Source organism: Ananas comosus, linkage group 10 (genome assembly GCF_001540865.1).
Source record: "Ananas comosus cultivar F153 linkage group 10, ASM154086v1, whole genome shotgun sequence".
Classification (NCBI taxonomy): domain Eukaryota; kingdom Viridiplantae; phylum Streptophyta; class Magnoliopsida; order Poales; family Bromeliaceae; genus Ananas; species Ananas comosus.
The window spans coordinates 733253-757794 of record NC_033630.1 but is presented as its reverse complement, the minus strand read 5'-3'; the positions used below and the strand labels follow the sequence as shown (position 1 = coordinate 757794).

At 38.4% G+C, this 24542-nt stretch overlaps 2 protein-coding genes and 1 pseudogene across 3 annotated transcripts; 1 reads left to right on the top strand and 2 right to left on the bottom strand.

Moving 5' to 3' along the window:
• Window positions 5447-6949, bottom strand: LOC109716592 (annotated as a pseudogene).
• On the top strand, window positions 14397-19601 carry LOC109716130 (type IV inositol polyphosphate 5-phosphatase 3). Its single transcript, XM_020241445.1, has 11 exons — window positions 14397-14592; window positions 14947-15058; window positions 15525-15587; window positions 15854-15944; window positions 16136-16240; window positions 16553-17381; window positions 17820-18004; window positions 18233-18341; window positions 18599-18741; window positions 18987-19221; window positions 19377-19601. Exons 1-11 carry the CDS (start codon window positions 14563-14565, stop codon window positions 19398-19400), a joined length of 1926 nt encoding a protein of 641 aa, XP_020097034.1. The 5' UTR covers window positions 14397-14562; the 3' UTR covers window positions 19401-19601.
• On the bottom strand, window positions 19825-24476 carry LOC109716131 (sterol 3-beta-glucosyltransferase UGT80B1). Of its 2 annotated transcripts, none has more exons than XM_020241447.1 (15): window positions 24348-24476; window positions 23896-23967; window positions 23714-23807; window positions 23429-23571; window positions 23208-23278; window positions 22899-22980; window positions 22518-22619; window positions 22330-22385; window positions 22114-22148; window positions 21660-21879; window positions 21268-21483; window positions 21109-21168; window positions 20978-21017; window positions 20206-20427; window positions 19825-20120 (listed from the first exon to the last, which is right to left on the bottom strand). In XM_020241447.1, the coding sequence occupies exons 1-15, from the start codon at window positions 24459-24461 to the stop codon at window positions 20049-20051; spliced, it is 1599 nt and encodes a 532-aa protein (XP_020097036.1). In that variant the 5' UTR covers window positions 24462-24476; the 3' UTR covers window positions 19825-20048. The 2 variants fall into 2 exon arrangements, with proteins under 2 accessions (XP_020097036.1, XP_020097037.1); XM_020241448.1 differs by having other exon boundaries at window positions 21708-21879.

Sequence of the window (24542 nt, the reverse complement as noted above, 5' to 3'; positions counted from 1 at the left end):
CGCAAGTTGCGCCCCGGTTCCTACACAGACCCCTTCCTAGACCGCGACTGCGTCGACTTCCACTGGCGCCGCCGGCACTATCTGTTAAAAGCGCACCTCCACCACCTCCCTGTGCTCCACCACGGCCTCTTGAGTCACTATGACGTATACTTCTTGCCCTACAACCAATCCGAATTCTTCTCCTTGCACTAACTATTAATTACGATCAAATCCACAAGTCGAAAATATATATATATATATATATATATATATCAGGCCGATGATACAATAATTATCGTACTTCGTAAACCACGATGGTTCAAAAGGCGGCAATCTAAATGGGAAAACTAGTAAAAGTGGGCAATCTAGTATGGTAAGTTGGTTGATAGGTGAGGAAGTAGGAAAAATCAGAAGTCAACTGAAACATTCTCCTCAGCTGCGAGTCTTCATTCACAGTCTCAACTAAGCCGACGTCGATTGAGAAGGAATTCTCAATTTTATACAACAACGTCTCGGCTAAGAACCAAAAGGTTCTAAACCAGAAGAGCCGAATGCAGTCATTATCCTCGGCGATGGAGCCCATATTAAAAGAATTTTACTAGTTGAACTACTTTTATAACTAGTTCCCTATTTTCGAGCCGTGGGTTTCTAACAACGGCTCTGTTTTTTCTTCTTTCAACCCTACTGTTCCAGAGGTGTTTTGTGAACGGCCGTCTTCTTTATAGGCTGACTAGCCTATTCAGTTCGTTCTCTCGCGTGTCGGCTAGTTTAACGAAACCTAAAACTCGATTCCTACCCTCTGGTAACGACATATAAGCATCTGTGAGTAGTTTAAAGACAACTCACAGACTACTGTAACATTATCAACTACTCAGTAGAGGGAGTAATCTTAACCCTGAGCTTTGATCCTCTCTCACTTCTTAACGTCTGTCTTCCAGAAGACCCTGTCTGCTACTCCGAAGTCCTCAGTTTACTGCGAGACCAGCACGAGGAAGTTGCGGAAGAAGGTTTCCATGTAAATGTAAAAGAGGGAGACAACGACAGTAACCTTATCTTTCTCCTCTACGACGTAGTGAACAGCCGTTTAGAAACGAGTAAAGAACTCTGTGGGAGAAAGAGAGACGGAGAACAGAGAAAAAATCCGCTTGCAGGGCCGCTTCAACGGATAGGTAGATGCAGAAGTATCTTCTTCGTTTTATCTGAGAAAGTCCCTTTCTGACAAAATAATTCTCTTTTACTATTTATCCATTTTCTTTTTCTAAGTCATATCCTTTGATTTCACTAAAATGGAGTTAGAATTAGCCGAGCAATCCTTGTCTCAAAACATAATTCAGTCGCCGGCTTCCACACTGAAGCCAAAAAGGGAACCCCTGTAATCGGTTTCCACAAAGAAGCCGAGAGAGGAGACTATGAAGTCATCGTTGGCTTCAACCGTGAAGCCAAGAAGCAAAAGCCTATAGTCGGCTTCCGTACAGAAGCCGAGGAAGGAAGCTATGTAGTCGGCTTCTTCGCAGAAGCCGAACAACCCTTACGCTTACACCAGAAAATTGCTAACTAAATACGGCAAAACCTCCGCCGCCTCCTCATCTAACTCATCAAAGTTAGCCAGAAAAGAGACTTCGACCCCGGCTAACTCTTTGACCTTAGCTGACATCTATCCTCACTTTATTTCCGTTTTATTCGCAAATATCTATCCTCACTTTATTTCCGTTTTGACCTTAACTGATGGTTTCTTTTCGTCTCACATAATGGCTTTTTCCTCCATCCTATAGTCTTTAGAGGAGACCAAGAAGAAAACCGTGTCTACTTCGTCGTCCTAGTTAACCCTATCCATGGCGACATAGACTCTCTGTTCATTCGTTTTTTAATAAAAATATCTAAAATTTTCACTTTCTTTTTACTGATATTCGTCTCTCAACATGGCTAACCCTCTTATCAGACCGCCTTGCGGACATTTCTTCACTTAAGAGCTTTAGGCTCCCAACCTGAAGTAAGTCCTACCTGATTAACAGCTCACCTACACGAAACCTTTTCGGCTTCTTCAATTTTTTACGCTTTCCACGGGCACGAATAGTACATATATTAACTTAATAAGGACCCGTTAAGATACATGTACTAAGACAACAGCTCGGAACCCGGCCGTTCCCTCTACGACAGGCAGGCCGCAAACAAGCTGCGAGGGCTTAGCCTGGTTTAACCATCGCCCGAGCCCCGCACTGTTGTGGACATGACGTCTAGCTAACTTTTACACTAGCCGTTTTACTAGGGTCCACTGCCATATGCTTTTGGATGGTGGGGACATATTAAACCGGACTTCGAATGATTAAACTTCTTGGCGGTTTCCGCTAAGGGGTATCAGCTCTAGGTTAGTTGGAGCCGATATGAGAACCATCCCCCAGTCAGTTGTCGTCATAACCGGCACTTCTTGAACCGATCTCGTCCCTAACGAACCCACTTAGGTTTAACTGCACGATGCTTGACTACTCTTATTTGGAGTCATGATCCGTTTTCAAAGCTCACGCTAAATTACGGCTACACATTTAGCGAACATCGGTTTTTTCACATGGTTTGTAGACGTATAAGCAGCCGTGCTCTTCTTCGTTCAAGCGGAATTTTCCGAAATATAGAACGGTCTTCGGTTCTACCCGGTTACTGTACTAGTTGTTTACCTCTGGTCACCTACCTCTTTACTCTTACCCTAAGTATTTTGTAAAATTTTATTCATTATTTTAGTCCTACTACCGGACTTCAATCACCGCCTCCTGTCGGCTCTCATTCAGGCATTCTTAGTTTACTCGTCAGCTTGAGCATAGATTTCCCCAAGCCGTGTTTAGCCCTTTTATTTAAACGTTTTTGTAAACATTTTTGGTCTTTTGTGGTGTTGGGCTTGATTAGCAATGCGGAAGAGGTCTCCCATCACCAAATTACATTATTTTTTTAAAAGATATTTGTTTTCGTTCTTTCATTCCGGGCTCCCGATTAGATAACGGCAATCAGTTTGGTTGCCGCTAACCCTATTTCAGGGCTAATTAGAACACGCTTGCTCATGTCTTCTCTAATACTGTGTTGGTCATATCCTCCTTGCGACACACAAGGAAGGATCACTGCCCCCGTCCTCTAAGTGGACGTTTAAATGCCTACTTGAACCTTATTCGGTCCAGTCACTCCAGTTCTACTCGGAGTTTTAGTCTCTGTGGTAGTCCTAACATCCGGTACCTCTCCCATTGAGGTACTCCGGCATTTGGCTACTACCGTCGATGTAGATTCTCTCAGCCTCATTCTCCAGGAGGAAACTTTTCTTTTTGTAACCTTTGTACCCTAGTTTTTGTCTCTCATCTTCGATCTTCTTCTAACAGCCGATGTCCTCCAAAGGCTCTCTCAGCTTATCGAAGCATCTAGGGCTGAAGGACGGTTTTTCAGTGGCATCCGTGGAAGGTGAGTTAGATTGGTTCAGTTTATTCGTAAACTTTGTGAACTGGTCTAAGCTTCCGAAAAAGCTTACCTCTACTTACCTAAACCGGCGGTTACCTTCTGACAGCGATCTTATTCCTTTTAGTAGCCGTCCGCCCAGAAGTCATTTCCTTTCTGGGTTTTACTTAGATCATCCCAGACATCGCTCTATACTAAATTCGTCTCATATCAGGTCACTTCCTGCACATCCGTTTCCGCCTTCATCGCGGTAATTAGCTTCGCTTTTCTACGATTCCTTCTTCCATCACTTGTCCTCGACCCCTGCTCTTTATCTCCAGCCTCTTCTGTTCTTTCTTCATTTCTCTTTGCTTTTTCTGTTTTCTTTAATCTTCGAGCCGTTTCTTCTTTCTTTTCCGACAGCGTAGCTTAGCAGCATAGCTTCGCTCAAGGCTACAGCCGATATTATTACTTATCTGTCGCCATTAATTCTACTGGATTAATTACGGCGTATATTCTGTTTTTATCTACCGTCCTAGTCCCCGCATCTTTACTTTACCTGCCGGCTTTGATTTGGCATGTCTCCCAAATCTTAGCGCGGAGCTTAATGCAGTTGATGAGCATGTCTCTTAAACTTTAACTAACCTAGCTTTTGGTGCGGAGCCTAGCGTGAACAATGATTTCGCTACCGCCCTAAAATCGTCTTCTTTCTTCGCCTGCCAACTCTGCTTTGGCATGATCTCTAAACTTTTCATTAGCGCGGAGTCTAATGCGGTCGATGGCTTCGAAATGAAGCTTTCGACGGCTCCCCCGCTAACAACTCGGTTAATCCACGCCTGTCCACCATACGGCTATAGGGTAAATTTCCATCGTTAGAACGACACGTGGCCCTCGTAGCTTTACTAAAACTTCACATTGTCGGCGCGCTTAATTCCCCTCAACTTCGTTGGCACTCGTCAACGTTCGCCAAGGCTAGCCGACCTTCACCAGGGGTTTTTAGTCCTTATCACCGGCTAGTACCTATGTATTATTGACTAGTTGTCCCCGCTGGATATTTATCTGGTTATTACGGGATTTTCCCCCAGAAAAGGGACACTTGTTTTCTCGCGGGAATAAAAGAGCGTTAAAGGACATAAAAAATCCTCATCAGATGAACATTGAAAATAAAAAGGCGTAAATGACAAGAAGGATCCTCATCAAGTAATTCATCTAGTTGACTCAGACGTACGGTAGGCCGTGTGAGTTGGAGATATGAAGAATGGTTAATTATATTTCCGTAAGCCGAGAAGTTCAGCTGGTTAAGTACACAAGAAATCAGTAAGCTAAAAAGCCGGCTGAAGTCAAGAACGAACTAGACATGTAAGCCGAGTAGGTCGGCTTGGCTTAAATGATATCTCTAAAGCTTGGGCCGACTAGGCTAGGGAGCAATCGGCTTAGCGAACTAGTTAGCTTCCAGCGTTTGAAGCTCCCAGTGGTAGTCTTCGGTAAAAGTAGGTCTGTGCGAGGGGCTTCTCCTAAAAACTGGCCCAGTGCCCAGTCCCTTAAGCCGAGCGTTGTTATTATGAAAAATTTTATTATATTTAAAACTTGATTTGTTTGAGATTTTTAATCAGGAATGAATTATAAGATAAGATTTATATAAAAGTGAAGCAAGAATTTTACGTAGACATAAAATTTACCTGCCAGTTTAACTACGTACGTCCGTGCTTGACGACGGACATGTTTTGTATCCCTATGTTTGACCCACTTAGGCATCAGTCTAACCCCGTCTAAGCCCCGCACAATTAAAATTAGAATAAAAAACACTTAAAAACTGCTTAACCTTCACTTAGTTTCCTTCTTTTCTCAGAGGGGTAAATGCTCTGCTTACTTATATAAAAAATTATACAAAACAAAGATAAATGTAGAGATAAGATCATCGAGGTAGTTGGGCTTAGGTAAACATAGGCATTCCCGGATAAACAAAATGGACTCTGACCTGAAACGCAACTTGACTTGGAACCCTACTTTATCTCAAGCCACTTTTAATAAATAGGGGACAAATAAAGTATCGATACTTTCACTTTAAGAAGTCAAGACGGCAAAGAAACCGTCCTTCCAGAAACTTATACGGTGGCTCGTGCCGCAGCTTCCCCGACGCCGATATCCACCGCTCCGGCTTATACTCCGAGCAGTCCTTCCCCCACACCCCCTCCATCCTCGCCATCGCGTACAGCGACACCACAATCCTCGTCCCCTTCTCCACCTTCGCGCCGCTCGGTAGCACGTCGGTGACCGCAGCTTCCTTTTCCTCGAAGGGAATTGGCGGAAACAGCCGGAGCGATTCGAGAATGGCGGCGCGGAGGTACACGCAGTTTCTGAGGGCGTCCGCACCGAACACCTTGCGTGGCGCGGCGGGATCCGCGTGGAGCGCGCGCAGCTCGCGGAGAATGTTGGCCTCGGCTTCTGGGTGCGTGGCGACCGCATAGAAGAACCACGCGAGCGAGGCGGCGATGGTGTCCTTACCCGCGAGCATGAACGTGAGCGCCGTGTCGCGGAGGAACCCGTCGCGGTCGAACCCGGTCAACTCCTCCTCGGGCAGGTTCATGTACATGGTCAGCAGGTCGACGCCGCGGTCGGTGGCGATCTGTTTGCGCTTGGAGATCTCGTCGGCGATGAACTCGTCGATGGCCGACGTGGCGCGCGCCAGCCTCCGCTCGCTCCCGACGTTGAGCCACCTCAGCAGCTTCCACCAGCTCGGCGGGATGACTCGGCGAACGGGACCGCGGGGAGGCTCGGGGACAGGCACGCGGTCTCGGCCCCCAGCACGGTCGCGCACGTGACGTCGAACGCGTGCCGTGCGAGCACGTCCTCCAGGTCCACCACGTGGCGGGCGTCGGCGGCGTGGTCCATGAAGGGCACGAGGCTGCGCTCCACGTGGGCGGAGGCGGTGGCGGCCGCGTGGGAGCGGAAGGCGCGGTGGCCGAGGAGGGCGTGGGCGAGGCGGCGGTGGGCGCGCCACGCGGCGGCGTCGGAGTTGAGGATGCCGCGGCCGAGGACGTCGAAGGTGTCGGCGAAGGCGGGGCCCTTGGGGTAGGTGGCGAAGTTGGAGTCGAAGATGTGGTGGGCGTTGGCGGGGTCGCACGTCAGGAGGAAGGCCATGCGGGAGAGCCACGGCCCCGTGAAGGCCAGGGTGCACCCGGACTCGCGGAGGGCGTCAGCGAAGAAGTCGTGGAGGCGATGGAACTCCGCGGCGAGGGACGGGAGCATGCCGACAACGGGCCAGTTGAAGGGGACGTGACGAAGGCGGCGGCGGTGGCGGTGGTGGCGGATGAGGAGGAGGAGGATGGAGATGAAGAGGTAGCATAGGACGACGAGGAGGATTTCAAGATAGGAGCCTGAGGGGAGGAGTCTCCGAAACGACATCAATCGGCCGTGCACCACCACCGTCACCGCTAGCGATGGGTGGTGGCGGCACTGAGACTACTACGTACTACTGCTAACATCAATATCACTGTCCATTAATTTCTCTATATTTATTCTTATAAAATTAGAATGACTCTTTTAAGTTTTGGCTTAATCATGCAACTTCTTCCTCGTACTAGGTTTGGTTTGAGTTTGTCCATGCAAAAAGCATGGGCTCTCTACTTTGTGCCTAAATGAGTTGTATAATTTTGAGGATATATTTTTAATTAATATGTGTATCCATAAATGCTAATTTTGAGTCTTTTTAAGTGTTGAGTATAAAATTTATTTCAATATATAAAATTCGGTTTGTTCAAATAATCGATTATTTTTACACAATATTTTAGCAAATAATTAAAGACTAGTAATTAATTGTTTAGTTTACACGCTGTAGATGCACCTACTGCGAGCAATGGCGCCAAACCACAAACCACATGAAACCAAAATTTAGCATGCAATGTCTACGTATATAAACATTACTCATCTTTTCATGACTCTGTAGGAAATTAAATGCAGATAATTCCATCTCTCTTCGTACCCAGTAATAATGAGCTCGGATCGAATGAATTAATAATTGTATCTTCCACCGAAAGAGTGTGAACTCCAGATGCCGGAGACCAAAATACAAAAAATGATCACAAATGTTTGCGAACAACACCGACCGTCCCTAAAACAAATGGCGAAGAACTTGGTGGTTGATATCCGAGGTCTCAAGTTCGAATCCTAATTACATGTTTCCAGCTAAGTTTATTTTTAAATAAAATAAACGATACGAATAACGTGCTATCTATCTCTCTCTAAAAAAAAAAAAAAAGGTTTGCGAACAACATCATGGAGAAATTAGTTGTTCTCTTCTTTTTTTTTCCCCCCCAATATCTACGAATCCATGTGCAAATATGTATAGCGCTGGTTAAGTTTCTAGGGAACCTAATAAAATTTGTATAGGGTACATCGAATAATTTCCATAGATGCATGATCTTATCGTTAATCTAAGTCCCACAAGTCACAACCACAAATATATATACATAGGTTAATTATACAATAAATAAACAGCTTATTTAGGGTCATCCATATATTCGATCTAAATTGATGCAATCATTATAATTCTACGAAAATTTCAGTGAAAAAGCTAAGGATTAAAAAAAAAAAGCTTTTATCCGTACTGTGGGCATCATCAAAAATCCCAAAAAAAAAAAAAATGCTCTCAAAGCAAATGTAGGAGGTAATGATGGAAGCACGTTCGTTCGCCATGGATTGCGACACTAAGGCCCCGTTTGGATACCTCTAAAAACTATGCATAGTTAAACTATGCTACGGCGGTAGGAAAAATATCCTATGAAGCGTTTGGGAGGAAAAAAAGTAACATAATTTTTAGAGTATAGTTAAACTATACTCCAAAAAATGGAGTAAAAGTATAATCCACTCTAACCAAAGAAAAAAAATTTCACCATTCTTGAGCTCTCTTTTAAATTTCAAGTTCTAACTTTTAAATTTCAACATAAAATTTTAAATTTCAACATAGATTTTAAATTTCAACATAGATTTAAAATTTAAAATTTAAAATTTGAAATTTGAAATATCACATTTANTTAATATGTGTATCCATAAATGCTAATTTTGAGTCTTTTTCAGTGTTCAGTATAAAATTTATTTCAATATATAAAATTCGGTTTGTTCAAATAATCGATTATTTTTACACAATATTTTAGCAAATAATTAAGGACTAATAATTAATTGTTTAGTTTACACGCTGTAGATGCACCTACTGCGAGCAATGGCGCCAAGCCACAAACCACATGAAACCAAAATTTAGCATGCAATGTCTACGTATATAAACATTACTTTTCTTTTTATGACTCTGTAGGAAATTAAATGCAGATAATTCCATCTCTCTTCGTACCCAGTAATAATGAGCTCGGATCGAATGAATTAATAATTGTATCTTCCACCGAAAGAGTGTGAACTCCAGATACCGGAGACCAAAATACAAAAAATGATCACAAATGTTTGCGAACAACACGGACTGTCCCTAAAACAAATGGCGAAGGACTTGGTGGTTGGTATCCGAGATCCCAAGTTCGAATTCTAGTTACATGTTTCCAGCTAAGTTTATTTTTAAATGAAATAAACGATGCGGATAATGTGCTATTTATCTCTCAGAAAAAAAAAAAAAAAAAAAAGGTTTGCGAACAACATCATGGAGAAATTAGTTGTTCTCTTCTTTTTTTTTTCCCCCCAATATCTACGAATCCATGTGCAAATATGTATAGCGCTGGTTAAGTTTCTAGGGAACCTAATAAAATTTGTATAGGGTACATCGAATAATTTCCAGAGATGCATGATCTTATCGTTAATCTAAGTCTCACAAGTCACAACCACAAATATATATACATAGGTTCATTATACAATAAATAAACAGCTTATTTAGGGTCATCCATATATATATTGGAATCTAAATTGATGCAATCATTATAATTCTACGAAAATTTCAGTGAAAAAGCTAAGGTTTAAAAAAAAAAAGCTTTTATCCGTACTGTGGGCATCATCAAAAATCCAAAAAAAAAAAAAAAAAAATTGCTCTCAAAGCAAATGTAGGAGGTGATGATGAATCAGCACGTTCGTTCGCCATGGATTGCGACACTAACTGATGAGTTCTTGTACAACCACCACAGAGACTAAGTACCAACACACCACCACAATGTGCCACCTCACACACCAAGTCAACGCCCCATGGTAATATATGAAACACTTACGACGTCTAACACACAACACGTTCCTTAAAGCTCCGACCCGTTGCCACGTGGATCGCTGTGGTGGGACCCGCACGAGCGACGCGCATGTGTCAGCTTGTGATTGGACGTACAAGGGAGCTCCCTGTTTTGTGGTGGTTACAGGCACCGACGAGGATTTCATTTTCTAAACCTTAATAATTACTATTAAATTCGCTTAATTGGCGGTCCGGATTTCGTGGGTGGTACATAATTAAATTAATCCTGATGGTCATTAGGAATAAACTTAACATTTTAGAAAGTATATGTCATCAAGGACACGTGTCAAAATAGTACATGTAATTAGTTGCTATAAAAATGAGGTACACAGTGAAGCTGAAACTTAGGAGCTCGATCGAGAGGAGGAGATCGAGCGAGAGAGAAGACGACGAAGTTATAGCTTCTTTAATTTCTACTTTTGTAAGTTCAAATCTAATACTTGTGAATGAATGTTATTACTTGGATTGTTGTTGGTTAATTTACGATGCATTTTGAAAATGAAAAAAAAAATGGCATCTTTTTACTGTATTAATTAGTTTCTTTTTCTTAGTTTGTCCACCAAACTAGTTTCTAGAAGTTGTCCAACAATAATAAGACAAATCCAATATAGAGTTTTACTGTAATAAGAATACGAAAATGAGGTGTGGTTTTAATAAGGTGCTACGGAGCATCGACTTTTTCTATGGAAAAGGCATAATTAACTGTCTCACAAGTCACATCGCTAATAATATTTTGGTTGGAAAAAGTTTTTTTTTACCCAAGTAAATGAGTAATGTTTTTTTTTTTTTTAAAGTAAGACCAGCGTAGAGCTAGCTTTTCCCTGTCGGCAAATGTTCAAAATAAAGCTCCCTGTTTTTACCAAAAAGTCTTTTGTAGATTTGAAAACATAACATATTTTTTATTTATCAAATACTTAACTAATTAGTACCTATTTAGTTTGATTACTTTAATTTGTATGGTTTTACCACTTTAGAAAGGAAAAAGTTTTTTTTTTTTTTTTTTGACAGATAGATAGCACGCTATCCACTTCGTTTATTTTATTTAGAAATAAGATTAGCTGAAAATATGATTCAATAAGGATTTGAACTTGGGACCTTAAATACCAATCACCAAGTCCTTTACCACTTGCTCTATAGACAGTCAGTTAGAAAGGAAAAAGTTATTAGAAACTTTATGCTTGGCAACCAAACAGTGCTAACTAATTTTCGCTGCATAGAAACCAAATCGAGCTTTTATGTTCTAAATATAGAGAGTTCAAATTTATAGGAAGAAATTTTATGGAAATATTTTTACTGCTTCTTTGGAGTAAGTCATTTAAAACTCACAAGTTAGCTATAGACTAGTTTTTTCATTATAATTTATAAGAAGTAAAAATAATTTTCAATATGTATCTTCAAGCTAGAATAGTGCATTAAGAAAGACTATGGTGCAAGGGACTTCTTCTTCTTCTTTTTTGAGAAAAAGATAGTTTGCTATCCGCTTTATTTATTAAAAATATAAATTAANAAAAAAAGTTTAACAAAATACAAAGTAGCTACTTTGCCAACGGTGAATTCCTCCCACTAGTTGTTCAAGTATTTGATCTTATTAACTGCTAGAAAAGAATCCACGTTTATTTTTCTAAAAATTGTATCGTTTCTAACCTTCCAAATAATCCATCAGTAGGCTATTAGTCCGATCAACTTAGAACGAGCAGACTGATTTCTAAATCTTGAAATCGACTTATCCAAGACGTGGGACATTTCGTCGCCCAGCTCTATCAATTAAATCCCCTCCAAGGCTGTTACTATTAGAAATTTATTAAATACACATTGCGTGAATAGATGATTCACAATTTTCTCTTTCAACCCGTAAAGTACACTAGGCTATAGTCCCTTTCCATCCTCGTTTAAATAAGTTGTCCACTGTAAGATGTCTCTTCTTAATGACGTGCGAGCCAGGTAAAGATTTGCAAGGGACAAATTGTCCCTTTCTTGAGGTTTGCAAATCTTTTGTCAAATGTACACTTATTAAAATGTATTTCAGATAGGGACAAATATAGTTAATGTGGAAACAACAATTAATCAAAATTACTACACATATATAAGAACAAGTCACCAAATTGAATTGTGAGACATGTGACTCACTAACACTTGGCCGCTTCCTAAAGGTTCATATCCATCAATATCAAATTAACTTCAATTTTAAAATCTATTAATTAATATATATGTTTCTAAGTTGTCTTCTCAAGGATCTATATTTTGGTACTATAAAACTAGCATCGATGCTAATCTAACAAGATTGTGGGTCAACACTTCATCATAAATAATTAATTAACGAGTTAAATTCTCATGTAAAATTTTCGTATTTAGATTTTCGCATTCTAAATTTTATTAATACATTTCTTGGAACATTTTTTCATTAAATTGATATCTTGTGTAATATTATATATATAGTATCATAGGAAAGGTTAACATATATATAGTTTCAAACTTGTAATGTTTTGTGTAATCTCCTAAATTTTTTTTTTTGAGAGAGAGAGAGATAGGTAGCATGCTACCCGCTTCGTTTATTTCATTTAAAAATAAACTTAGCTAGAAATGTGAATCAACTAGGATTCGAACTTGGGTCTCGGGTACCAACCATCAAGCCCTTTACCACTTGCTCTAGGGATGGTCGGTTTTGAGACGGTGGGTTAAATTTATATTTCTTATTATGTAGCATGTTTTAAGGAATCCATGTTTCAATTTGGCATGTCAGGGTGTGTTTGTTTGGGTGAAAGTGAGGGGGAAGTGGAGAGGAGGAAAGTTGTTTACGCCGTAAACTATCACTTCCGTTGTTTGTTTTGCCGTAATTTTATTACGGTCGAAAGTCGAGTTCACCCAAAATAGGGTAATTGACTTCGCACTCCCACAGGACGAAGTCAATTCCGGTGAAATGCAAAGAGGCAAAGGAACTTGTTAAATTTGGTCAGGTAATGTGATTAAATTTGTTTATGTAAGTTTTAATATATATTTTGTCTAATTTGTATATTTAGAAAATGATGAAAAATAAATTTGTTAAATGTTAATAATTTTTTAACTTTAGAATTTTATTTGTTGCATTATTATAATTTATATGCAAACAAATAATATAATTTTTTAAAATTTTATTATATAAATATACATATATATAATTATATACATATAAAATTATATTAATTTTTATTTATTATAATTTATTATTCACTAAGTTACAAAATAGACAATAATATTAATTCGGAGGTAAGTGTACCGGGGGTGGAGAACTACACTTTTTCACGTCATCTATTTCCTACCAAACAAACAACAGAACTCACAGAACTGCATTTTCATAGTTAGAAACAAACAGCGGAAATGAATTGATTTTCACCTAAACTCTACTTTAACCCAAAGTCCACTTCCACCCAAGTCTACTTACGTTGAAACAAACATGCCCTAAATGAAACACTTGATAACAATTTTATTTTTGTATCTCTTGCTCTAAGTAGTACCAGAGTGTGAAAAGGGAAATTGTCACTTTGCATCTTCACTATTTTTAGTCATCAATTTTATTCTCTCACGATTTACATGCACTAACACAGAATTTTTTGAATTCTTCGTTCATTTTTTGTTTGTGGACACTACTATTGTTAGATCTCTAGTATTTTGAGTAATTATGGCCAATCAAGTTACAAATTTTAACTAATTCATCACTAATTTTTATCTCTTTTAACATATTAAGCTAATCAAAACAAATACGAAAAAGAACATTTGAGGTCTATTTCAAAATGGCCTATACATTAACCAAAAAATATATAAAGAAACGTTTTGCACATTGAAAATGACAATTTATCGTGATGGATAGGAATGGAGTAACTAATTAATGACCTATTAAAAACAACAAAATCATGTGGCCGCAAATAAACAGCAGGTGGAAGGCACATGTCTAAATGGGTAATCCAATTCCAACTTGACAAAGAGTAATGCTTCACACTTTGCTTTATTGATAGGTAAAATGGGCCACTTTGGCTAATTGGGAATAATTATATATGGATTATTAAGTATTAATTATTTAGTCTTTTGAACTATAATATATAGGCAAAGTAGGAATATAAAATTTAAAAAAAAAATACTGTGATGCTTTTTGTAAAATGGTTGAAATTCCATCATTCTAATCCAAACAATTGTTCTGTTTTAGATAATTTATACAACTACTAAATTAATGGGATGCTTCACTTTTTATTTTACTTTGATTATTGATATGGTAGAAATTATTACATCATTGTTTAAGCACGCTTGATGTTTCAAAGATGACGTGACTATTAAGTTATAATTAATTTTAAATGGTGCGCGTGGTGTCGTATTTAATTGTCGATCACCTCACCTCTATATTAGAAAAAAAAAAAAAAAAAAATTAAATGAAGTTTGACATACTGGTGGGACTAAGACATGAAATTTTGTGACTTAAATCTAATTTACTCTAAGTAGGGTGATTGAGTTGAATTTTCTTTTTTGAGAGAGAGAGAGAGAGAGAAAATAGCATGTTATTTGCTTCAATTTTATTTTAAAAAATAAACTTTTATTTAAAATATGAACTCAAAATTATTATTATTATAGATACTAATCATCAAATTTTTTATAACTTGTGTTGGAAACGGCGGTAAATTTTACAGTAATACATAGTCAAAGTTTGGCTAAACCTTTGAGCACAAAAGCAAATTAATGACACGTGTCAAGATCCCATTTGTTGTCCAAACCCCTACTACGTTCCAAATCCCGTGACTGTTTCGTTCTATATATGTATATGTTAAACCACCATTTTTAATTTCTCCTCATCATCCTCATTAGTGTTCTTTGGTGCTATTATTCAACTGCAGCTCACTGAGAAGAAGCATAAGCAGAGGTGACAACAAATTAATTTAGAACCTCTTTTTCTCTCTCTCGAGCTCTTCCTCTCTCGATCTCTTTTCCTCTTCAACACTAAAATGAGGCATAGACCAAGAAAGCAAGGAGAGGTATGCATGCATAACTCTTATCTTTGTTTCATCGCATCCACAAACTTAACTTACTAATCTCTTTAGAATTATAAGAACATCATTTACTCTCTAGTTATAAATAGGAATTCTAGTGTTTTACATATGTGCAAGAGTTTCTGTTTATATAGAGACGTGTTCAATTCGTGCCACGTATAGTAGCAGAATCAACTACTTCATGCAGGTTATAACCGAAAAAAATAAGCTTGTTTATAGTATTAAGAGTTTTCTTCTTTTTTTCTTTTTATTTATCAGCTTAAGCTTTCTAATGGCTCTATGTTATCTTGTTTTGGTTGTTTGTTCTTCGCCTAAATTAATGACCGGTTTTCGAATCAGTCGAAGGTCTTCTGGCCGAAGATTGTTCTCAAGAAATGGCTCAACATCAGCACCAGGGATTCTGATTTCAGCACCGATGATGGAGACAACGAGAGCGAATTCGGCGAAGAAGGTCTCTTCAAGTTTAACGTGTTCTAGTTGATTTGGTTCTTTTCTCTCTTTAATTTGTTTTCGAATAAAAAGGCCTTAAGCGTCTTTAGCTCAGCCAGAGAGCTTTGGATGGATAGTAGCGATAAGTGGGGCATAATAGGAAAGAAGGAGCTAACTATCATCTCCTCTTCCTGGTGGGCTTTATGGTTAGAGCGAAATAGAAGAATTTTCGACCATAAAAAACTTTCGTTGAGACAGCTGTTGGTGGACGTGAAGAATATGTGGAATCATTATTGTGTTTAGTGGTTTTTTTATTATTATTATTATTTTTCTCGCTTGCGAAGCCACGATGCTTCACTTTGCTGCTAAATTCATTTTCTTACTGAATGAAGCGATAGCATGCTACCTTTCTCTCAAAAAAATTTGTTTTCGAAGAAAGAATTTTGGGTTTTTGATGATTGGAAATGGTCTGTGGCTTTTGTTTGTAGAGAACTGTAATTGCGCGCCTGATAAGGAGAGAAGGGTTGGGGGGCTTCAAGCCGAGACCGCAGGCAAGTTCTTCTAATCTACAAAAATCAATGTTTTGAGTAGGAAACTTTTTCAAATTGATTGAAAAGATGTTATAAGTAAACATGGGACATAAACAAGTTTATGCTTTTAGAGACGAACCGTCATTTTACATGGTATTAATTAAAGTAGGATGGTCTTAATTTTACAAAAATTGTTCTTTTATATGCAACAATCGACGGCGTATTACCAATGTGCTTGCTCAAGTACTATTGCCTCTGCAATGATCTAATGGCTTTTTATGTAACAGGTGAACCTTTGGAGAGCACTAATTCTTACAAGTTGCGAAGAAGGAACTCTGAGACGCTTCGTGCACAATACATCAACACAAAAGAACTCAAGTATGTATGCTTTCACTTAACCATCCTTCTTTATAACTATGATCTTCTTTATAACTATGATCTTGTTCTTTAAATAACCTTTATGTCTTCTTCTCTTTTTCTGATGCTCTGCTATTTCGTACAAAGTCGGCTGTTATAACTCAAGAAGCATCTTACTTGCGACTGTGATCTAAAGCTATGCTCTTTGACAGGATCTGCGTAGGTACCTGGAATGCTGGAGGGAGACTTCCACCAGATAACCTGGACATCACTGAGTGGCTAGAGATGGAGGATCCTGCCGATATTTACGTGCTCGGGTAACTATTTTTTGTAATAGCATTTTTCCTGTAGAAGTTATGTATGTGTATTTTTAAAATTCTGGTTTAAACACAAGCATTATGTATATATATTTTGAAACTTGGCGTTGCATTTTCTTCAAAGAAGTTCATGAATTTCCTGAAATTTGAATACTTTATCATGTTCTTCTTTAAAGACTGTAATGTTGTTTTCCTATGAAGTAATGCAGAAAACTGTAATGATGATAACACAGTTTCTTAACCTTGAATTAGACAAAAATGGTGTACTTCATACAGAATGGTGTATTTTCTGCTGTGTTCTTTACCTTGCAGGCTTCAGGAGATTGTTCCCTTAAATGCCGGAAACATCTTTGGCGCCGAGGACGGCCGCCCAGTCCCAAAATGGGAATGTCTTATCCGCGAGACTCTGAATAGAGTTCAGCCATCAAAACCAAAGTACAAATGCTATAGTGATCCTCCTTCACCGTCGAGGTTCAATCCATCATCAGAAGCGGCTTTTACTGTCGAAGAATTACTTCCCGAAACCGATAGTGATGCCGAGATTGATGAGAAGGCCCTCAGTTTTCCCGACAGCGAAGAATACACGGCTTCAACAGACAGTTCGAACTGCGATGTAACTTCTAGCTGCAGTTCTAGTACTGATGTTAGCTCACAGGAGGAGCTTGACCATCAAAAGCACTTTTCTGTGAAGAGATTAAATAGGTTGGACCATTTTCTATTGAGCAACAAAAGTGGTATCTTAGAAAAAGCAACTGCCCCACAAAAGAAGCTGATGATCAAAACATTAAGCAGCTCGGAGAGAGTTGGTTTGGTTTGGCCAGAACAATCATTAGATGTCTTAGCTAAATGTGCTCTGAGCAATTCAAATTCCTTCAAATCGGTGAAGTCCTTCAGAAATTATAGCTCATTCAAGCTACGGCGAGATGAATACAAGGAATCGGCAAATAGTGAATTGGTTCCTGATCTTGATCTAGACTTGTTTAAACAGAAAAAGAAGAGGTCGCCTTTTGTGAGGATAATTAGCAAGCAAATGGTTGGGATTTTCCTTTCAATATGGGTTCGACGAAGCCTCAGGAGGCATATTCAGAACTTGAAAGTGTCTACAGTTGGAGTCGGCGTAATGGGTTATATCGGAAACAAGGCAAGTTTTTCCCTCCATTTATTAGCTTTTATCCATCTTTCAATGTATTTGGGCATTCTACAACATTTATCATTCACCGATAAACTGAATCAGTGCTTTATAAATACTAATGTTGGCTGTTGTTCCCCTGTATATCCTTGTATGGTGATAATTCAATGGAATCTATTATGAACTCCAGAATCTTCTCATGGTGTCGACTAAAAACGAAGACTTTCTGAATCCTATTACAAATGTTTCTCTTCGAAAATGACCAATTTACTATTTAGATGTAAATTTCTTGTTGATATCCATCTTCTTATATTTTCTTACGCCGTTTACGTTATGTCATTCACTATTTCTATTTGTATTTAACTTTCTGCGGACATTGTTCTTTCACTATGCATAAAGAAAACTGGTTAAAAATTATAACCATTCTCATGTAGACTTAATGTGCTCCAGGGTTCAATATCAGTCAGCATGTCTATATATCAGACACTGTTTTGCATTGTATGTAGCCACCTGTCGTCAGGTGAAAAAGTTGGAGACGAGCTTCGAAGAAACGCAGATGTACGAGAAATTCACCGTAGGACACAATTTAGTGCGGTTGCCAATGACGGATTGCCAAAAACTATCCACAACCACGAGTATGTGTAACGTCCATCTGCTGCTACAAAATCTTGAATTAGACATTAAATATATTAGATCACCCTTGTTTTTCTCTGCGGTTTCAATGTGTTAGCCATTTATATTATCGGTTCAACCTACCTTGAATCTTGTTAGTATTATTTTATGTAAATTTTTCCTTCGAATTCAATTCTCTTAGCTGCTTCTCAAGCTTCCTTCATGTATTTACTAATTATGATTATTTGCAGAAGAATTTTCTGGCTTGGAGATCTAAATTACCGCATTGATTTATCATATGAGAAAACTCATGAGCTCATCTCCAAAAGCAATTGGTCTCAGCTCGCTGAGAACGATCAGGTAAACTAACTTCTTTACAGAAAAAGAGAAGAAAAGAACAGATATCGTGGAGATCACAGTTGTTTTATTCTAGTGGCAACTGGTGGTAATTCCAACTGCAAAACAAGAACTATGATTGCTCTTGATTCTTTAAATTACGCATTGAATTTGAGGCCAAATTATAGATGGAGAGAGCTTGTCCATCACTAGTTTTGAATTTATCAATTGCCGAACATTGACTGACGGTTTTACTGAGATTCTTTTACTATTTTTTGAAACTAAAACATGAGTTGAAAAAGGGAAGGGCTTTCGATGGATGGTCTGAAGGTGTTATAAACTTCCCTCCTACCTATAAATATGAGTTCAATTCAGAAAGATACACTGGAGATGATCCAAAGGGTGGAAGAAGATCTCCAGCATGGTATTAACATTACATTGTTCATAGCACATATATTTAGTTTCTTGCTTTTTACATTAAGGAGGCTGGCAAAAATTGTGCCTTTCCAAAGGCCAAAACTTGTGCTGTCCATTAGATGCTCTGCTTCTGAGCTTATTTGTTGACTCTCAACATACATTGATTTTACATAATTGCTTTTGGAAGTTCTAAATTTCCTCAGTTTCCTGCTTACATCTTGAACATAGTATTATATTATTTGACTGCTGCAGGTGTGACCGTATCCTATCATATGGAAAGGGCATGAAACTGCTGAAGTACAGAAGGTCTGAGCTGACGCTGTCTGATCATCGACCTGTGACGGCGGTTTACTCGGCGGAGGTTGAAGTGTTCTGCCATAGGAAGCTTCAGAAGGCTCTCACATTAACAAACGCAGAGATAGAAGACGAAGAAATAATGTCAGATTTCGATTTCGAAGTTGGAATGGGCAATGTCAGGCCAGGAGAGGTCAGTTTCTCCTTCTTTCAAAGCCTTAAAATTCAATTAATAACTGCTTGGTAGTAAAGTTCAATACTTTAAGGTCATTTTCACATGCCAAACTAAATTATATTGACATTCTTATTCTACTCGCAAAGTAATTTAGTTGTCTGCTATTCATGCAGGACACAAACGCATGGGGGCGTTAGAAACCTGGTACTGCTCTACCTGCTTGATTTGATTGATCATTACAAGATAACACGGAATAATCGAGCAGCTCCTGTGCACTATAATTGTACATTTTGTAATATTTCAATGCCATAAAAACAATTTGTCAGAGTGGCTTTACAAATATTTTGCACTAGCATGCTACTTGAAGTTCTTAATTCGAAGGATTTTTTAGCAGTTAATACAAGCACAGAACTTAGAAAAGCAAAGCGGTTACTTCTTTCCAGATTAAGTGCCACGGCCACCATGGACAAGTGAACAGAACAATACAACTAAGACATCAAGTCAAGGTTTTCTACCTAAACTTCTTTCCAATAACAGTGAAACATATATATATATATATATATATATATATATATATATATATATATATATATATATAACATAATCATACACTATGCAAAATTTTGGGTGATGAACAGCTATTATTAACTCAATGCTGTATTTTGTATTAGCAGAAACTCAAGCAGTGCTATAATTAATTCAGAGTGTGGGGCAGCAAAGAATATCCAATTGAACCATAAATTACATTTTGAATTAGTCCAAGTCACACAGCCAGTTTAACTTCTTTGCTATCAACTTTTCACAGAATATAACATGTGCAGCGTCTCTTGGATGATTATGAGCATCTAGTCCTTTCGCCTTTTGAATGGAGAGGCCACCTTTTCCTTTAAAACTTTAAGAGCTTCTCCAATACCATCCTACAAGTGGTAATATAAAAAGTGAATGAATCAAAATGTAAACGAAAAGTGAAGAAGGGTTCCGATGATTGCATTGGATACGTACCTCAGATGATACTCTCTCGGCTATCTTCGCCGCTTGTTCTTTCATCTCAGGGGTGAGTGCCAATCTAATGGCCCTTGAGAGGGCCTCAGCAGCTTCAACAATGCTTGCTGAATCATCACTATCCGGAGTCACATGCTGTCTCTGTAATGGCTCTGGAGCAACTTCAAGCCAGCACAGCTTCTCAGCCCAGTAAAATTGATCTAGTAGGTAGGGACACACTACCTGCACATACCCAAATATTCTTTCTCAAGTCCATTACATGCTCATTTTGTATGATTAACCAACCAATCCATAGCATTGCTATCTTGAACTAGCCTGCTTATTTTCACAGTAGGATAGCGAGCATATATGTAATTGTCTGAAAACTGGATAACATTCATATATGCTTTCCCGAGCATGACTATACAAGAGGACATTGTAATGGGTGAATCTTTGTAGCATTCGAAATAACAGGTCATCAGTGTCTGGAGCAATTCACATAACTATAGACAACCAGATAAGTGCATCAAAATTAAGTGATTATGCACCCAAAAAAAAAAGAAAAGAAAAGAATGAATACAGATTCCATGATTGCATGCAAAGGAAATGTTTATACTGCTATAAGCCTATTGAAAAGAAAATGTTATGATTGCAGGAGATAGTTAAGAAGAGTGTACAAGAGCCAAGGCAGTTACAGCATCTCCCGGACTAAAAGGTTTGCAGTTTAGATAAGAAGAAAAAATGAAACAGGAGTCACAGGACTAAAATATAATCAGTAAGTGGTGATTAAAACCTGAGGGATTCCTGCATGTAATGCAGCAGCAGTAGTGCCACTGTTGAGAAAGTAGAGAAAAAAGTCATTTAACCAGATTTGTCCAGAAAAATCCGTACTTTTACTCAAAATACACATCTTTGCAAACTGACCTGCCAGCATGATGAACTGCAACGGCACATTGAGGAAAAATCCAGCTATATGGAACAGAGCTGATTGTACATAAATCAACAAAAAAAACAACATATGCATATATCAGTAAGAAGATACACCTAGAGGAAGCCTCTAACGACCATCTGGAAATTTCTTACCCAGAAAAGCAAAAGAGCCGGCCATTGAAGAGGATAGTGCTATCACCACAGGAAGTGCATGGCTTCAATGCAGTTGATGATGCACTAGCAATAGATTGGATAGCAGTATCTAATGGCTTGTATCCAGATGAGAAAAAAATAATTTTATAATTTGTGGTCTCTATCACAGCTCCAAGCACCATAAGAAATGCTCGAGGGTTTCTAAGAAAGCCCATGCTGCAAAGGATAAATGCCAGCCAATAATAAATTTAGAGATAAGTAGGGAGATTTGAGCTAAAGATATATGTTGGAGAGAAAAATTATCTAAGTTATACCTAATAATATTAAAAAAACCATAATATTTTGTTGGAAACTCAAAAAAGTATGAAACTGTGAAGACCAACAGTATCTACCTTCCAATAGAACTTAGCCCAACAAATATTGGTAAGCATAGGGTAGACCTTTCTCTGAGGAAGTGCTGTAGGTCAGCATGAATTGGACATAGTTCCTTCACTGGAGTCAATGATCCATAAGAATGCAGAGAAAACTTTTCTGCACATTTATTGCACGAGAATTGCCACTCCATAGGAAGAAACCAGAAACCACAGATATGAGCATTTGGTGGCCAATACCCTGGCACGTGTTGGTTATAAGTGTTTCAGATCTTAAGACTTTTCAGCTATCACGGTTCAATGAAAAAGAATAAAGAGAGCATTAAAGAGAGCATTTGAAAGTTTGGTGTTAACAAACAAGAAACACCAAGACTGGATGGAATTAAAGTTTGAAAATCAATTCCTGAGGCTACTTAGTAGAAGGCTACTAATGTATAAAGAACAAAGTGTTGAATAAAGCAAATTGAATTGGTACCTGGGCACTCGACAATTTCCTTGCTGAATCCATACCTGCTTAGAGCAAAAATAAGTGATTATACCTCCGGGGCACAGGAATAAAATTATGTCTCCATCTGTTAATTGAAATCTAAAGAGTGACAAATGAAGGCTACTTTTTCCAACATAGCTTCTGTTATAAAAAATGTAGTCTTCTAGATATACTCCGTAATTAGATTAAGTGTATTAGTCTTACAGCAGAACTGGTGATTGAGTTCGCATGTGCCACAGCGGAAGATTTGTTACTGGATCCTACAGTTTTTTTAAAAAAAGAAGCGAAAAAAAGGGTACAAATCAAAGAGTTCAACGGGTATGTTACAAAACTGCAATAAATATATGAAAACTATCAAAAAGAGCTCAATCCTTGTAGATGGTCGCACCCACCGTGAAAGGAAGAGGACTTAGATTTAAAGTATTACTTCTCCACAATCCCCAGTTTTCCATGAAGAGTGGCCACATCCAGTGGATGACATCCTTCCAGGAAACCTATCAACTATACAGAATAAGACATCACTATCGTGCAAAAAGTAAAGCAACTTTCCAAAAAAATTAACTTATATTTTTCTTCTACAAGTGTAGCTAGGATTAAATCTTGATTGCATAAGCTTGATATGGACATAGAGAATGATTCACTAGGCAACAATATATGGAGCTTATTACATGTACTAGCTTAGAGATGCATAAACAGGTCGAAAAAATTGTGGCAAAACCAGTAAACAAGACACGTGAAAGAAAGAAGCAAATGCAGCACATGATCTTGCATACCATGTTTGCAGGAGCATCTTGGAAATATTTGTACAGCAGAGGAAGATCTTGTTTAAACCGACGTTCAAATGATGAAGGTGCACTGTGCAAGATAGAGAAATGTTAAAGGAGAAAATAAATTATAATAGTTATCCAAGCTTAACCATGTCCAACAAAATTATAAATTGCTAAAACAAACAGAAAAACTAAAAAATCTATGATTTGTAGAACTAGAATCAGTTGCTAAGGTAGACTTAAATGGAAACGACTAGGAAAGAAAATCTAGAAGGTCATCACCTACTAGCATGCAACTTTTGGTTGAAGTTATACCTATATGGAACAACATAAGGAGCAGTAACAACACATTGAACTTGAAATAATTCCGCAAGATGCCAGCCTTCCTGGATCATAAAGTAAACATAGATAACTGTGAAACAACCAATAAGTGCAAACAACATAGAGAAGAGAGGCATGCCAATTAAAGATATCAAGACATATTTCATGCTAAACTAAAAAGGCAAAATATGAAATATTTTCTCCTTTCTCACTACCAAAGCAAAGAAATTTATCGCAATGAAATCACCCTCAGTGCCTGGAGCATCTCTAAAAATTTCTTCTAGTGCAGATAAACATTCCTGTCTATTTTCTGTCTGAATGAGCTCTTTCCTCAGGGAAAAAGACGCTTTGTCAACATCTGATTCACAAAAAAAAAAAAAAAAAAAAAAAAAAAAAAAAAAGAAGAAGAAGGTTAAAACATATTAGATTTATTTGCAATAATAAAGAAACATCAATTGTAAACAAATATGAAGAACTCAGGTTCTTTCCGGAGATCTAACCTGAGATATCGCCATGATAGTGAGCCGGAAGAACGGGTGGAGCGGACAGTGGCATGTAGGTAATATTTTTTGCAGACAAATTTCCACTCAAACTCTGCAATATTACCAGTTCTTCAAGCAACAGAAGGAGATCACAAATTTAAAATCAAAAATAAAGGAAAAAAGAGAAAGCAGATGTCAACCTGATGAGCTGAATGAGTGATAAAAACCACATGGTAGTGTTGCTGGTCACATGCAAATGCTGCAGCAATGGCCTACAAATGAAAAGATGGCGAATTTATCACCTTATGACACCAAACAAAGTAGATTCTTAAGAATTTAAAATGACAGCAGAAGCAAAACATTCATGTAAATAAATCATATAGAAATGGGCAGTAAAACTTCTATATTGCTCCACACTCCAAAATCACTGATGAAACTACAAATGTTTGAGCAGATACCGAACAAAAGTATAAAGATAGCGATGATTTCGATCGTTACATTGATGAATCGCTATTTCAGCTTCCTAATTTTGTTTCGATTACAGATAAAGAACCACGCAGATGAGTAGTTGATAGAGTTCCTAAACAATCCAATCCTAGGGTTCGGAGAAGGAGGAGGAGGACGAGGAGGAGGAGGGAGAAGAAACCCTAACCGCGACGGGGAATACGTCGCCTTTGGTGCCGAACGCCATGAACACGGCTCGAGGTCGCCGACCCTCCGAGGAATCGCCATGGCTCTCCATGGTGGTTCCACGCTGCTCCCTCATGGGCCTAAAATATTATATAGGCTCGTATGCTTTAGCCCGACCCACATAATTGGGCTGGGCCGTAATTAAAATTAAATGGGC

Bases quoted from the DNA above. Each gene is read 5' to 3' on its own strand.
- LOC109716130 (XM_020241445.1), top strand. From the start codon at position 14,563: ATGAGGCATAGACCAAGAAAGCAAGGAGAG. The intron at 15,945-16,135 runs GTATGTATGCTT...GCTCTTTGACAG, and splicing joins ATCAACACAAAAGAACTCAA to GATCTGCGTAGGTACCTGGA. The intron at 16,241-16,552 runs GTAACTATTTTT...TTTACCTTGCAG, and splicing joins GCCGATATTTACGTGCTCGG to GCTTCAGGAGATTGTTCCCT.
- LOC109716131 (XM_020241447.1), bottom strand. From the start codon at position 24,461: ATGAGGGAGCAGCGTGGAACCACCATGGAGAGCCATGGCGATTCCTCG. The intron at 23,279-23,428 runs GTAGTGAGAAAG...TTTATGATCCAG, and splicing joins CGATAAATTTCTTTGCTTTG to GAAGGCTGGCATCTTGCGGA. The intron at 20,428-20,977 runs GTTTTAATCACC...GGGTATGTGCAG, and splicing joins TACATGCAGGAATCCCTCAG to GTAGTGTGTCCCTACCTACT.